At 35.1% G+C, this 16,421-nt stretch overlaps 1 protein-coding gene across 1 annotated transcript; it reads left to right on the top strand.

The window, feature by feature from the left end:
- Positions 1-523: 523 nt before the first annotated feature.
- LOC127665287 (prolactin-7B1) lies at positions 524-10,126 on the top strand. The gene is made up of 6 exons (XM_052157771.1): positions 524-554; positions 4,754-4,929; positions 5,749-5,787; positions 7,230-7,337; positions 9,000-9,179; positions 9,905-10,126. Exons 1-6 carry the CDS (start codon positions 524-526, stop codon positions 10,124-10,126), a joined length of 756 nt encoding a protein of 251 aa, XP_052013731.1.
- Positions 10,127-16,421: the final 6,295 nt, after the last annotated feature.

The following is a 16,421-nucleotide window of genomic DNA, read 5'->3' on the forward strand; positions in this document are numbered from 1 at the left end:
AGAACCAATGCTTTGTATTCTAAGATGAGCAAAAATGTACCTTATATGCATTCAGACTATACTAACTAATTAGTCCCCTTTCCTTGTATGATTAATTGAATCACCTAAACATGGTGGTCCAATGTTCTGGAAAAGTCTTATCTTGTTAGATACATCTTTACTGACTCAGAAGGAAGTTAGTGTACAAAAGGTTAGAGAACAAATGGCAGAGCCAGGTGAAGTAATGATGTAATAAAGAACAGCAATTTACATCTGGTCTGAAATGTTCATCATGGACCATGAAGTCAACTTGGATTTGTAAATATTACTGTGGTAATAGTAATGATACTCGATATTATCTGATGCAGGATAGTCATTGGAAAAATACCTAATGTTTTATAACGTATTTCCTTCCTGTTACAACAGTAAGTGGCCTTGAGGCAATCTGCTAGTGTATATAGGAGGTACAAAGTAAGTAGACATCAGGACACCAGTTCAGCAGCCTTCTCCAGTGTCCCACATACTGTGTAGGAACTATTCTGAGATGCATTTATCATTGACTCAACCGTGCTTCTGTAAGTAATCTCTTAGTAATGCTTTTCTGGGTGTATCTGAATAACCTGTTGGTTCTCCAAGGCTGTTAGATGGAAACCTTTTGCCAGAATCCTATCTCATGTTTCATGTGTTAACAGACATTTTTATATGTTCAAATAGCACAAAACCATGTTAAGAAAAATTGAAACCTAGGAAGAACATTTAAAAGCTTATTGTAGACAGTTTACACTGATTTGAAAAATGGGAACCCTTTTAGTATGCCAAGTGACAGGAAATAATTAGCATTCCTTATCTTACATGAAGTAAAGGAAGAAAATGGAGGAATGTGAGCCAGACCTAATGGTTTATGATCATAACCTCCATGCTGGGTCAGTAGAGCCAGATGATGGGACCTTGAGCCTGACTGGCCAGGCAATCCAATTTATTTAGAAAGCTTCACAGCAGTAAGAGTTTCTATCCCCAAAATATTAAATATAGATGTAGTTGGTGTTTAATAACACCTGAGCTTGTTCTCTGCCTTATACACATACCTGCACACATATGAAAACAAACATAAACACATATACTCTCACACTCAAGAGAAAGGTGATAAAATAATGTTATCTAATTGGTTAGAAACAATGCATGTTTAAAAGTACTCAGATGTCAGGGCAGTTTTTAGATGGAAAAAAATAAAGCTCAGAGATTGATGTTGCAGAAATTAAGAAGTGATAAATTTCTGGGAACCTAAGTGTCAGTAACTGCAAATTATCATAAATTTAGAAAGAAGAAATTATTATTTTATTGTGCTTGTTTCCTTTGGCTTGAACATGAGTTATCCTACTTGATTATTTGACTTCAAAATATTAGTCTTGTTTTGGAAGATTTCTTTGGCCAATAGGTTTAAATGGAGGAAGTTATGCTGCATTTCAGGGTATTACTATTTGGATTTACAATGTATTAGCACTGCTTCTCAATTGACTCCACTGATACATTCATAAATGTAAAGGGGTTAGAAATCATTCTGCCTAAATATCTTCACTATCCTCCTATACTATTTGTGCTATTTGAGGACACAGCTTTCAATAAGTGACCAAGAAAATGTATTGCTTTGTAAAGATCTTTATCTTGTTTTTTTCCCTCAACACCTTTAAGTTCCCTTTTATTCCCCAAAATTCCAATGCTTATAAATAAGTCTTAAAAACTAAATAGAAATCTTTTTTTAGCCCTTTTGGAAAAGTCTCGTATTACTGTTTTGAATTACCATTATAGCATATATGGAGTGAGTACCCAAGAAAATTAACTCATAGTCAGTATAACTTTTTCATATATTATTTCTTTCTTCAGCTATTATGAATCAATAATTTTCATGTTTATTAAAATCAGACATGATTGAAAATATAAGTAATGTTAGCAGTCCATAGACTGTTCTAGTATATGTTCATCTACTGAATAGTTTTATAGTTACTGGTAATTTAATGTGTTTTATTTATAAATAATAAAACAATGGTTATTTAAACACATTGGAGGTAAAACTTAAGGTAGGCAAGGATAGTGGACATGTGTCTTTGACCCTTAGCTAATCTGGAGTAAATTGAATGATATTTCAATAAAATGCATAGTTTAGTAGAGTTGCACATGCTAGATTTCTATAGTAACACTGGTACATCATTAATGACTACATCATTAATGACAACAATAGATATTTTGAAATGAAGAACAAAGATATTTATTTTACTTCCTCTTAGACTATGAAACACTCTCAGATGAAAATCAACAAGCATACATATTCATTCATACATATATATGCATCCACACAAGTATACATATAAAATTTTATGTCACATAAAATAAAATCCAGAGCCATCATATTTGTTAAAAAAAAACAAGCATTTACACATAGAATTATATAATAATTTAGTTATGTAGTCAAAATGTTCTTAGTTCCATTTTATGCTACAAAATTTCATATTTTTAATTTTTCTTATGTTAATCTTATCTTTCTTCCTTGTGAACTAACATATTTGTATATATTTTGTTTTGTCTTTTTCCCAGACTCCTCCTAGATACTTCTAAATTCCCTAGCTACCATTTTCAAATTGTCTTTCTTCTAAAAATAAATTATAAAGAAACAACAGCCAATAACACAGAAAATGCTCAAACAAAACAGAAAAGGCCACATATACAAAACAAAATAAAACAAGAGGAAGCAGAACAGAACATGGAAGTTTCTCAGTTTCCTCAGGTATAGGCTGCCAGGCTTGGCCTTGCCTGTTAGGCTGGACACATTTGGTATTATGAAACCTTGCAAGGAATTTAGATTTTTACAAATAAATTTTTTTAATTTTAGAATTTCCTTTAGAGACAGTTATCAAGAAATCAAAACATGCTTTTAAATTTATTCTGTAACTTATTTCATTTTTCTGAGAGTGTAACTGTCAATAACTCACAAGTTTAGTTGCTGTCTTTCTGTTTATTTTTTTCATTTTTATAATCTTTATTTTTATGGGGATTTTTTATTTGATATATTTTTATTTACATTTCAAATGATTTCCCTTTTCCTGGCTCCCCACTCCCCCAAAGTCCCATAAGCCCTCTTCCCTCCCCTTGTTCCCCCATCCACCCCTTCCCACTTCCCTGTTCTGCTATTGCCCTATACTGCTGCACTGAAGTCAGCATGCCGAAGAATTCAAATTGATCCATCTTTATCTCCTTGTACTAAACTCAACTCCAAGTGGATCAAGGACCTCCATATAAAACCAGACACACTGAAACTAATAGAAAAGAAACTGGGAAAGACCCTTGAGGACTTGGGCACAGGGGAAAAGTTCTTGAACTGAACACCAATAGCTTATGCCCTAAGATCAAGAATTGATAAATGGGACCTCATAAAATTACAAAGGTTCTGTAAGGCAAAGGACACCATCAGAAGGACAAATTGGCAACCAACAAATTGGGAAAAGATCTTTACCAACCCCTCTGATAGAGGGCTAATATCCAATATATAAAAAGAACTCAAGAAGTTAGACCCCAGAAAACCAAATAATCCTATTAAAAATGGGATACAGAGCTAAATAAAGAATTTTCACCTGAAGAACTTCGAAGGGCTGAGAAGCATCTTGAAAAATATTCAACATCATTAGTCATTAGGGAAATGCAAATCAAAACAACCCTGAGATTTCACCTCACACCAGTCAGAATGGCCAAGATCAAAAATTAAGGAGAAAACAGGTGCTGGCAAGGATGTGGAGAAAGAGGAAGCTGTCTTTCTGTTTAATTAGCAAATTTGTAAAGGATCCAACAGGAATCATGTTCACAAATTTAAACCTGGTTGCCACATAGAGCAAGAAATGTAGACAAAATGGTTACTAGGGAGTGCTACTATGTTCATGTGATCTAAGGCAGTTTGTGCTTTACCACGGCACTAACTCTTAGCATCATAAATGTGATCTCTGACATCCACATGCTCAAGATGGCACCCAGTTGTATAGGACATGCAAATGTGGGATGACATGTTCACAGTGATAGCACCAAGAGAACCTATCTCACAAACTATGACCTGGGCTTAGAGAAAATCATTTTACCCTGGGATTCTCCATTACCTGTGGAGAATGATACAATGGCACAGTCTACTCATAATGTCATTATAAAACTAAAATTTATAGAAAAAAAACATTGGAAGCCTGTGCATGAAACAGAGATGCATATTTATTGTTGTGAGCTATCAAAGCCAGCATAGGCTAACTTTCTCATGACATTATTCTCATCTTTCACTGTTATATACAATGCAATCACGAGTTTAAGCTTATGAGGCATGAATATGCAAGTAGCAGATAAAGTGTGCTGACCTTGTCAAAATGTAAATGTTGCACATTAACTTAATTTCACCACAAACCAGAAATCAAATAAACAAACAAATAACAGAATAAATTCAAAAACCTTTAAACTTTCTATATCAGTGAATTAAAAAAAAAAACTACTCAAAGGTCTTTTAAAATGAAATTGTTTAAAACTTTTAAGTCTTTTCTGATATCAGTCTAAAATGTAAAAACTTGCCAATCAGTAAAACTGTACATTTCTGCAACAATGTATATATAATTACTTTATCATTGTAAAATACAGTTTATGTAGTATCACAGAATCGCAGAGGATGCAAAATATACGATAGAAGATGGTAGGTAGAGATCATTTTGATAACCTCAGATGAATGGCTCTCAGCATAGCTATTTCTCTGTATCAGGGGCACTGCAGATACAGTTGCTGTCAAGTCTTCTCCTGTGGGATAAGGTGGTCTCCATACCCACAAATGGCAGTGGATCACATGTTACTGAAACGCTCACTGAAGACCTTTTTGATGATGCCATCATACTGTCTCAGCATATCAATGGCCTTGCTATAGAGACGCGCAGGATATTTGTAAGTACCTCAGTGGCTTCAGGCATTGTTCAACAGTGAGTGTCTTTGTGAGAACTGTGTTATAGTTTAATGGAAGTCATCATAAATCAAACTTCAGGTAATTCAACTTCACATATCAAATAAATCATTGACCTCTGTAAAGCAGCACAAGGAGGATGGAGTAGCAATGATTTTTTTTTTTTACAGATTCACAACAAATGACTATTAAAAATAAAAACACTTTTCTCAAATGTTGTTTCATAGAATTCAGAAAGGCAGTAAAAGTCCTATTGACTGATCTTGATTGCAGAATGCATTGTCAGCTGGCATCTTCATTAAAGTACTGCATGTATATTATTTATTAAAGATATTTAATAAATATCTTTATTTATTAAATAAAGATGTTAACAGTGAATGGAATAGACCTAAATTAAACTGAAGTGGATTTCATATGAAAATTCATAGATATTCAGAAACCTTTAAGTGCTTTGAAATTTCATTTAATCATTCCTTCTATATACCTATAGATAATGCTTAGATGATAGGAGGGCTGCACAAACAAGTCTTCTCTTCCTGATAATGATATGTTACATTGTCAAGATCAGTCAAGATCAAGGAGGAAAAAATATATTAGGTTGGACTGCCACAATGGGCATCCCATAAGATATATGTATATGTGTATGTGTATGTGTATGTGTATGTGTATGTATGTGTATGTGTAGGTGTAGGTGTAGGTGTAACTGTAGATGTAGGTGTATGTATATGTGCATTTGCATTAAGTGTGAATTTGTGTTGATTTTCACTCATGCATTTTCATTTCTTCCCTTTGTCTTATTCCAGCTATCCAATAATTTCTCATCAGATATGTTCATTACATTTGTAAGTACTTCCTTCCCTTCCAGCTTCTTTCTAAAAGAAGCCTTTCTGCTAATGATTGTACTACACTGCAAGTGAGATAAGAGAGCATCATGAACCTAATTTCCTATAGGATACACCCATAAGTAAAAGAAACATCAGTCAAAAATCATTCAATAGAGTTAGTCAGTTCAGGGAATCTCAGATTTATGCTAAATGCAGAGACATCTCAAAGTTTTCTCTAAATTTCTTCTACTAAAACTATATCTACAAATATAAATTAACTGTGACATAAAGTTCAGACAGTTGTCATAGGGAAAAGACTCTTCTTTCCTAACCGTGCTGGTAGGGAACCTGTTCTTAGGCATTCCTCATTAAGTTTGCTGTATATATCCAAGATGTAAGCAATTTATTGTAATGAAGTCCACAGATTGAATAGAAATAATTTAAACTGAATCTGTGTCAGGTACTGGTGGTACAAATTATAGCTTTCAGTAGCCCATAAATGCTAGGAATTGTTACATAAATTTTCTTTTTACTTGATCTTACTCAATAAAGGGACACATTTAGAAGTGGGGATAAAGTCTCTTTGCTTGATGGATGGGAATTATATTAATAATTCTAAGTGAGTCTGTGTCAAATAGAATAAGGTAAATAAAGTCTCAGTCTAATGAAGTGAAACTGTAGAATGTGTCCCTGAAATTTACATAAATTTATCCTCATTCTATCCTTTTAGATCATGTTTTTTCTCATTCTCAATTTTAACTTGATAATCTTTCAAATTCCTAATCTTCCTAATGATCAATTACACTTTCAAAAACTATCTATTAATTTGACATAATAGATATTTATATAATATAGTTATACAAATACTATGCTTAAAGAATTATATATTTATGAATTAATATTTTGTATTTTAACATTTCTTCATTGTTTTTACCTTTTTAAGGTGCCTATATTTGACAACTAATTTTGTCAAGGGTAACCCAATTTCACTGAGGATCTGTGATTAACTTTGAGAGTTACTACAAAAAAAGTCTACTTGTGCAATGCCTTGTTAGAAGAAAGACATCACTTATCAGCCACAAGAAAGAAGAGAACTTAAGGATAGATGGATATATACTATGATGTTGGCTCAAATATAAGGCAAAGATGATTTTTCAAACACTCTTGCTGTTTTGATATTTTTCTTAAGATTTCACTTCAAAATGGTAAATTTTGAATAGGCAAAAAAGGATGACAGTAAATTGTAAGAGACAAAATTGTCCACAAGTGAAAACAAATGAAAAACAAAATGAGAGAATATATTTCATGGGACAAAGAGAAGATTTCAATTATGTTCTTCAATTTTGAGTTCCTACTTTAAAAATTAAACATCTCCCAAATGAATTTATAGTCTGGTCATGGGATGCTTTTGCAACATTATTAATTACAACTAACTTGATTTCTATTTTTAACCTCTACAGACATTGCAATTTAACAGACATGATGAATTTGTTGTCAATGGTCTAAACAGCTGCCACACTTCATCTCTCAAAACACCAAAAACAGAAAAGGAAGCCAAAAGGATCTCAGTGAGTCTCCTGCCCATGGTTTAATCCTAAACATCTAAAGATGTACACTAGTTTGTTACTACACATCTAAAGTAGTACACTGGCTTTGCCATTTTATAGCTTATTATAAACACCTCAATAAATGTAGCATATATTTCTTTAGGATGATCTAAGAAGGGTGAGTAAGGAAAAAATTCTTCTACAGTTCATGAATATAAAAAAGTATTTTTTCATATAATTGTAAAGTATAGCTATAAATTATTCTTGGGATGACAACACAGCAGCAATTTTACTCTTCCTAGCTCATTTATTATTCTGTTGGAAACTTTGACCTGAATTGGATGCCTATGTTTAAAGATACATTTGTGTGAATGTATAAAACATAATACAGTTATATTTATTATATATTACCAACAGACACAGAAATAATATATAATGTTCCTTAGGACAAAACCATGCCCTTAAATATGAAGGGAAGGTCAACTTATAATGGCAGCTATGATTTGTAATTATTATAATTCCTATCTGATTTTCTGCCATAACTAATTGTGAAATGATTTGATTTGAGGATCATGATGAAAGAATTGAATTGAGTGAGAAGTGAAAAGAGGGAGTGATGAAATCTGTGAAAACAATCTACATCAGTAAACACTTCACCAACTACTATATTTACTTCACTCCAGTGTACTGTCCTAATGTAATATTATTACATTAGCTAAGAAAAGCAAATTGAAGATTTGTTAGGTTAATACAGAACTTTTATCTAAAGCATGCACAGTAAGAATTGGAATCTGGTTTTCTTGCAAATCAATCACTCACTCTAGTGATATGCCCCATCCTCCCAGGATCCATCACCATTTCCTGAGTTCCTTCCCATCATTTTTTTATGCATTTTCCTTTGCAAAGTCCATTGGATTTCTTCTCTAGTCTTTAATTTCACTGCTGTTAGAGTAGGTAACAGGTATTTTACACAGCAAGTATTTTAAATATGACCATTTTGTATGATCCTAGTATTGAACACATATAGGAAGGTCATACTTCCTTGTGGAAGTGAGACTGCCACTAGTGTTGGTAATGAAGGCAATACTGTGCCTTCTTCATCTGCTCATGCAGAAACATGACTGTTGTGCTATAGGCAAGGTCATGGAGGGAAGCAGACTGAAGAAACCCATTTGAAAATGCCTTATTTCCTGTATTAAATCTTTGTTCTTGTATCCCAATATAATTTAAGAACTTTAAATGAGTAAAACTGCAAATATTTTATTTGGTGTGGTGACTCCACTTGCCCCACTTGCCATTGATATTGATGAGAATTGACTTTCTGATCAGGTCATGTTGACATCTCCTGAAAACCAGCAAAGCTTTTTAAGTCTCATGAACAAGTGATACAGTAAAATAGACAAGAGCTTACGGGAAAATCAAATGGTAAAATTTCTGAATGAAAATACATTAAAAGCAACATGGTGATTCATTAGAAAAAGTAGTTACTATTTAATATAGTGTATTATTTAATAAAATGTAGGAGAATGACTGAAATTCTATAACTCTCCATAGTTTCATTTTCAGAAATATTATCTATCCCATAAGAGTAACAAATGAATATTTTAATTGTGATTCACTGATTAAAACTAAATATAGTTCATGCCAATCTTACCTTAATATAATTTCTTACAAACTTTGTAGCTGCCAGGCTTTGTGAAAATGATAGTAAGTATACTACATGCCTGGGAAAATCCTTTGAATCACATGGAGACAGAACTCCAGAATATGCCAGGAGCCCCCTTTGCTATCCTTGCAAGAGTCAAAGACATTGAGGTAAAAAATAAAATCCTTCTGGATCGTATCATGAAGATTGCCAAGAAGGTGAGACATTTTGTTGCTTTCTACCTTTTTTTTCATAATCTGGCATATGTGGTGAAGCGTACATTTTGAAACAATTTACTGTTCAAGACCAAATTACATGCATTCAGTCTTGTATGAAATTTGGCCACTAAGGGATAGAGATGTTCCTCACAATCACTGTGTTATTACCTTTCCTGAAGAGATCAACTATCTCTAAATGTTATTACTACCATTTCTGGCTTCTGTATATCTTACATGAGAAAACTATTAACAACTTATCCATCCTACATTTTCTTTTTTTTTAATTTATTGATATATTTATTTACATTTCAAATGATTTCCCCTTTTATGGACCCCCACTCCCTGAAAGTCCCATCAGTCCCCTTCCCTCCCCCTGTTTTCCCACCCAACCCTTCCCACTTCCCTTCTGGTTTTGCTCTATACTGCTTCACTGAGTCTTTTCAGAACAAGGGGCCACTCCTCCGTTCTTCAAACACATGTCTATGTGACTTGTCCCAAAATAATATACTTCATCCCAATTGAATTTTATCTTATTAAATTCTTACTTGCAAACTGTCTATAGTTTGTAGGTGATTAAAGGATATTTACTTGAGTTTGGGAACATAAAATCTATTGACACTGGCTAAAGTTTACATTGTTGAGATTATAGTAATATAAATCAACATTAACAATGAAAGAAACAGTCAAATACAAACAATAATCATATAACTATCATTTATCTTTAGGTTAAACACAGAATTGAAGAAAATGAAGAGTACCCTGTTTGGTCAGAGCTTGCATCTTTACAATCAGCTAATGAAGAATCAAGATTTTTCGCTCTTTATAAATTGTCTTATTGCCTATTTGTTGACACAGATAAGGTTGAACATTATCTTAAGCACTTAAAGTGTCGGTATTTTCATGGTTACATGTGCCAAGACAAAGAAAACCAAATTAATCTTCTGTAATCAATTTTTTCAAAGCTACTTTTAATTTTCTCCCATTTGAAGCTATCCCTTTCTGTAACACAACCCTTCATAAACAAATAAGAAATAAATGCTTTAGGTATATCCAAATGTAGCAATCCATTTGTTGGTATGTTTGTTCATTTAGTATTAATTACATTAATAGCATGGACACTTTTTTAACACAAAGAATAGATGCATTATTGGCAAGAGAGGCAATTGATTTAAGAATCATATTAAGTTAATGTCATTTGCCATCCATTTTCATATTCCAGGCAGCTGCTGGAAAATTTTATCTTGCCTATGCTGGGAATTTCCTTTCAAACAGTATTAGTATTTATTTTTCAAGTAAAAAAAATAAGAAGGTCTTCACATTGAGTCCAGAGTGGCACTGAATTTGTTTCAATTCTGATAACTGCATGAAGATTCCCTTTCCTTGCCAGTGTTTATTGTCAATTACTTCCTTCATCTCACCAATTTTGAAAGCAGGAAAATAAACTATCAAATGTTTTCCTTTGAATGATCCTGATAAAGATGTTAAACACTTTTGAGACATTTCTTAGACTTTTATGTTTCTTTTGGGGGGACAGATTCTAGAAAAGGGGAAATCATTTGAAATGTATATAAAAATATATCAAGTAAAAAAAAAAAAGAAAAAGTAAAAATAAATAAATAAATAAATGAAGATGTCAAAAGCTAAAATAAGGCCGGGCTAGATCCCCTCTAGCCTGTAATTTGTTTGTTTGTTTGTTTTTCAAAACAGGGTTTCTTTGTATATACCCAGTTTTCTTGGAACTCATTCTGTAGATCAGGCTGGACTTGAGCTCACAGAGATTCCACTCTCTGCATGTCTCTTAGATGCTGGTATTAAAAGAGTACTTTACTACTGTAAGGCCCTTGCTTTGTTGTTTTTCTTTTCTTTTCTTTACTTTTATTTTGTTATTTGTTTTAGCTTTTTTTTTTTTTTTGGTCTTTTGGATTTGTTTTTTTCGAGGCAGGGTTTCTCTGTATAGCCCTGGCTGTCCTGGAACTCACTCTGTAGACCAGGATGGCCTCGAACTCAGAAATTCCTTCCAGAGTGCTGGGATTACAGGCGTGCGCCACCATCGCCCGGCCTTATTTTAGCTTTTGACATCTTCATTTACTTATTTATTTATTTATTTTACTTTTTCTTTTTCTTTTTTTTTTACTTGATATATTTTTATATACATTTCAAATGATTTCCCCTTTTCTAGACCCCTACTCTCCGAAAGTCCCATCAGCCCCGTTCCCTCCCCCTGTTTTCCCACCCAAGCCTTCCCACTTCCCTGTTCTGGTTTTGCCCTATACTGCCTCACTGAGTCTTTCCAGAACAAGGGGCCACTCCTCCATTCTGCTTGTACCTCATTTGATGTATGGATTATGGTTTTGGCATTCCAGTTTTCTAGGTTAATATCCACTTATTAGTGACTGCATACCATGATTCATCTTTTGAGTCTGGGTGACCTCACTTAGTATGATGTTCTCCAGCTCCATCCATTTCCCTAAGAATTTCATGAATTCATTGTTTCTAATGGCTGAATCATACTCCGTTGTGTATATATACCACATTTTTTGCATCCACTCTTCTGTTGAGGAATACCTGGGTTCTTTCTAGCTTCTGGCAATTATAAATAGGGCTGCTATGAACGTAGTGGAACATGTATCCTTATCACATGCTGGGGAATCTTCTGGGTATATGCCCAGGAGTGGTATAGCAGGATCTTCTGGAAGCGAGGTGCCCAGTTTTATGAGGAACCACCAGACTGATTTCCAGAGTGGTTGTACCAATTTGCAACCCCACCAGAAGTGGAAGAGTGTTCCTCTTTCTACACACCCTCCCCAACATCTGCTGTCTCCTGAATTTTTAATTTTAGCCATTCTGACTGGGCTAAGGTGAAATCTCAGGGTTGTTTTGATTTGCATTTCCCTAATGACTAATGAAGTTGAGCATTTTTTAAGATGCTTCTCCACCATCCGAAATTCTTCAGGTGAAAATTCTTGTTTAATTTTGTACTCCATACAAGGGCACCCTCATTCATAAAAGAAACTTTACTAAAGCTCAAGTGGATGCAAAAAATGTGGTATATATACACAATGGAGTACTATTCAGCCATTAGAAACAATAAATTCATGAAATTCTTAGGCAAATGGATGGAGTTGGAGAACATCATACTAAGTGAGGTAACCCAGACTCAAAAGATGAATCATGATATGCACTCACTAATAATTGGATATTAACCTAGAAAACTGGAATACCCAAAACCTAATCCACACATCAAATGAGGTACAAGAAGAATGGAGGAGTGGCCCCTTGTTCTGGAAAGACTCAGTGAAGCAGTATAGAACAAAATCAGAACAGGGAAGTGGGAAGGGTTGGGTGGGAAAACAGGGGGGAGAGAAGGGGACTGATGGGACTTTCGGGGAGTAGGGGTCCAGAAAAGGGGAAATCATTTGATATGTAAATAAATATATCAATAAATTAAAAAAAAGAAAAAAAAAGAGTCTGCATGAGATCTGCCAAGGATCTTCTAGCTTTCATGGTCTGTTGGTTGCCAACTTGTCCTCTTGATGGAGTCCTTTGCCTTACAGAAACTCTGTAACCTTATGAGGTCCCATTTGTCAATTCTTGCTCTTAGAGCATATGCTATTGGTGTTCTGTTCAGAAACTTTCTCCCTGTACTGATGTCCTCAAGGGTCTTCCCCAGATTCTTTTCTATTAGCTTCAGAGTGTCTGGCTTTATGTGGAGGTCCTTGATCCATTTGGATTTGAGCTTAGTACAAGGAGACAAGAATGGATCAATTCGCATTCTTCTGCATGATGCCCTCCAGTTGAACCAGCACCATTTGTTGAAAAGGCTATCTTTTTTCCATTGGATGTTTTCAGCCTCTTTGTCGAGGATCAAGTGGCCATAGGTGTGTGGGTTCATTTCTGGATCTTCAATCCTGTTCCATTGATCCTCCTGCCTGTCACTGTACCAATACCATGCAGTTTTTAACACTATTGCTCTGTAGTATTGCTTGAGGTCAGGGATACTGATTCCCCCAGATTTTCTTTTGTTGCTGAGAATAGTTTTAGCTATCCTGGGTTTTTTGTTGTTCCAGATGAATTTGATAATTGCTCTTTCTAACTCTGTGAAGAATTGAGTTGGGATTTTGATGGGTATTGCATTGAATCTGTATATTGCTTTTGGCAAAATGGCCATTTTAACTATATTGATTCTACCGATCCATGAGCATGGAAGGTTTTCCCATTTTTTGAGGTCTTCTTCCATTTCCTTCTTCAGAGTCTTGAAGTTCTTGTCATACAGTTTTTTCACATGTTTGGTAAGAGTCACCCCAAGATACTTTATACTGTTTGTGGCTATTGTGAAGGGGGTCATTTCCCTAATTTCATTCTCAGTCTGCTTATCCTTTGAGTATAGGAAGGCCACTGATTTGCTTGTGTTGACAAAACCAAATTCACACAATATCTTTCCACAAACCCAGCTCTGCAAAGAATAATAGGAGGAAAACTCCAATACAAGGAGGGAAACTACACACTGGAAAAAGCAAGATAGTTACCTTCCTTCATCAAACCCAAAAGAAGATAACCACTCAAATATAAAAAGAAAATCAAAAATGACAGGAAGTAATAATCAATATTCCCTAATATCTCTTAACATCAATGGTCTCAATTCCCCAATAAAAAGGCATAGACTAACAGACTGGATAAGGCAACAGGACCCTACAATTTGCTGTATACAGGAGACACACCTCAGTGTCAAAGATAAAAACTACCTCAGAGTAAAAGGCTGGAAGACAATCTTACAAGCCAATGGTCACAGGAAATGAGCAGGAGTAGCCATTCTAATATCAGATAAAATTGACTTTCAACCTAAAGTCATCAAAAGAGACACAAAAGGACATTTCTTGCTGGTCAAAGGAAAAATCCACCAAGAAGAACTTTCAATTCTGAACATCTATGCGCCAAATGCAAGGGCACCCTCATTCGTAAAAGAAACCTTACTAAAGCTCAAAGCACACATTGCACCTAACACAATAATTGTGGGGGACTTCAACACTCCACTTTCCTCAATGGACCGATCAGGAAAACAGAAACTAAACAGGGACACAGTAAAACTAATTGAAGCTTTGGATCAATTGGATTTCACTGATATTTATAGAACATTTCACCCTAAAGCAAAAGAATATACCTTTTTCTCAGCACCTCATGGTACCTTCTCCAAAATCGACCATATAATTGGACACAAGGCAGACCTCAACAAATATAAGAAGATCGAACTAATCCCATGCCTCCTATCAGATCACTATGGAGTAAAAGTGATCTTCAATAGCAACAAAAACAACAGAAAACCCACATACACGTGGAAACTGAACAATATTCTACTCAATGATACCTTGGTCAAGGAAGAAATAAAGAAAGAAATTAAAGACTTTTTAGAACACAATGAAAATGAAAACACAACATACCCAAATCTATGGGACACAATGAAAGCAGTGCTAAGAGGAAAACTCATAGCCCTGAGTGCCTCCAAAAAGAAAATGGAGAGAGCACACATTACCAGCTTAATGACAAATCTGAAAGCCCTGGAATAAAAAGAAACTATTTCACCCAGGAGGAGTAGAAGGCAGGAAATCATCAAACTCAGGGCTGAAATCAATCAAGTAGAAACAAAGAGAACCATACAAAAAATCAACAAAACCAGGAGCTGGTACTTTGAGAAAATCAGCAAGATAGATAAACCCTTAGCCAGACTGACCAAAGGGCACAGAGAAAGTATCCAAATTAACAAACTTAGAAATGAAAAGGGAGATATAACAACGGAAACTGAGGAAATCCAAAAAATCATCAGATCCTACTACAAGAGACTGTACTCAACACAACTGGAAAATCTGGAGGAAATAGACAATTTCCTTGACAGATACCAAATACCAAAATTAAATCAGGACCAACTAGACCATCTAAACAGTCCCATAATGTCTAAAGAATTAGAAGGAGTCATAGAAAGTCTTCCAACCAAAAAAAGCACAGGACCAGATGGTTTCAGTGCAGAATTCTATCAGACCTTCAAAGAAGAGTTAACGCCAATACTCTTCAAACTGTTCTACAAAATAGAAACAGAAGGAACACTACCCAATTCCTTCTACGAAGCCACAATTACGCTGATACCAAAGCCACACAAAGATCCAACAAAGAAAGAGAACTTCAGACCAATTTCCCTTATGAACATCGATGCAAAAATACTCAATAAAATTCTTGCCAACCGAATCCAAGAACACATCAAAACAATCATCCACCATGATCAAGTAGGCGTTATCCCGGGAATGCAGGGTTGGTTCAATATACGGAAATCCATCAATGCAATCCACTACATAAACAAACTCAAAGAACAAAACCACATGGTCATTTCATTGGATGCTGAAAAAGCATTTGACAAAATTCAGCATCCTTTCATGCTTAAAGTCTTGGAGAGAACAGGAATTCAAGGCCCATACCTAAACATAGTAAAAGCAATATACTGCAAACCGGTAGCCAGCATCAAACTAAATGGAGAGAAACTTGAAGCAATCCCACTGAAATCAGGGACCAGACAAGGCTGCCCCTTCCTCCTTATCTTTTCAATATTGTACTTGAAGTACTAGCTCGGGCAATTAGACAACATAAGGAGGTCAAAGGGATACAAATTGGAAAGGAAGAAGTCAAACTTTCATTATTTGCAGACGACATGATAGTCTATCTAAGTGACCCAAAAAACTCTACTAGAGAGCTCCTACAGCTGATAAACAACTTCGGCTTCTATCTCTTGAGCCTTATTCTCCTGCATTTCTTTAAGTGATTTTTGAGTTTCCATTATATGGGTTTCTAGCTTATTCATGTTCTCCTGTATTTCTTTAAGAGATTCATTCATGCCCTTTTTGTGTTCTTCTAGCAGCATCATGACCAGTGGTTTTAAATCCAAATCTTGTTTCTCTGGTGTGTTGGCATAACCAGGACTTGCTGATGTTGGAGAGTTTGGTTCAGATGCCGCCATATTGCCTAGATTTCTGTTAGTAGCGTTCCTGTGTTTGCCCTTTGCCATCTTGTTCTCTGGAGTTAGTTGGTCTTGTCTCTGGCTAGTGTTTGAGCCTCCTGAGGGGCTCTGGGGCTATTTCTGCAACACTGGATGGCTGGGTTTCCCCTGTAGCAGATTGCTGATGTGCTGTCCTCCTCTTGGGTGCCCTTGCAGCCTTAGTATGCTTTGCCCCAGATTGTGTCTGAACCAGATGGTGCCAGTTT

Source organism: Apodemus sylvaticus, chromosome 14 (assembly GCF_947179515.1).
Source record: "Apodemus sylvaticus chromosome 14, mApoSyl1.1, whole genome shotgun sequence".
In the NCBI taxonomy this organism is placed as follows: Eukaryota; Metazoa; Chordata; class Mammalia; order Rodentia; family Muridae; genus Apodemus; species Apodemus sylvaticus.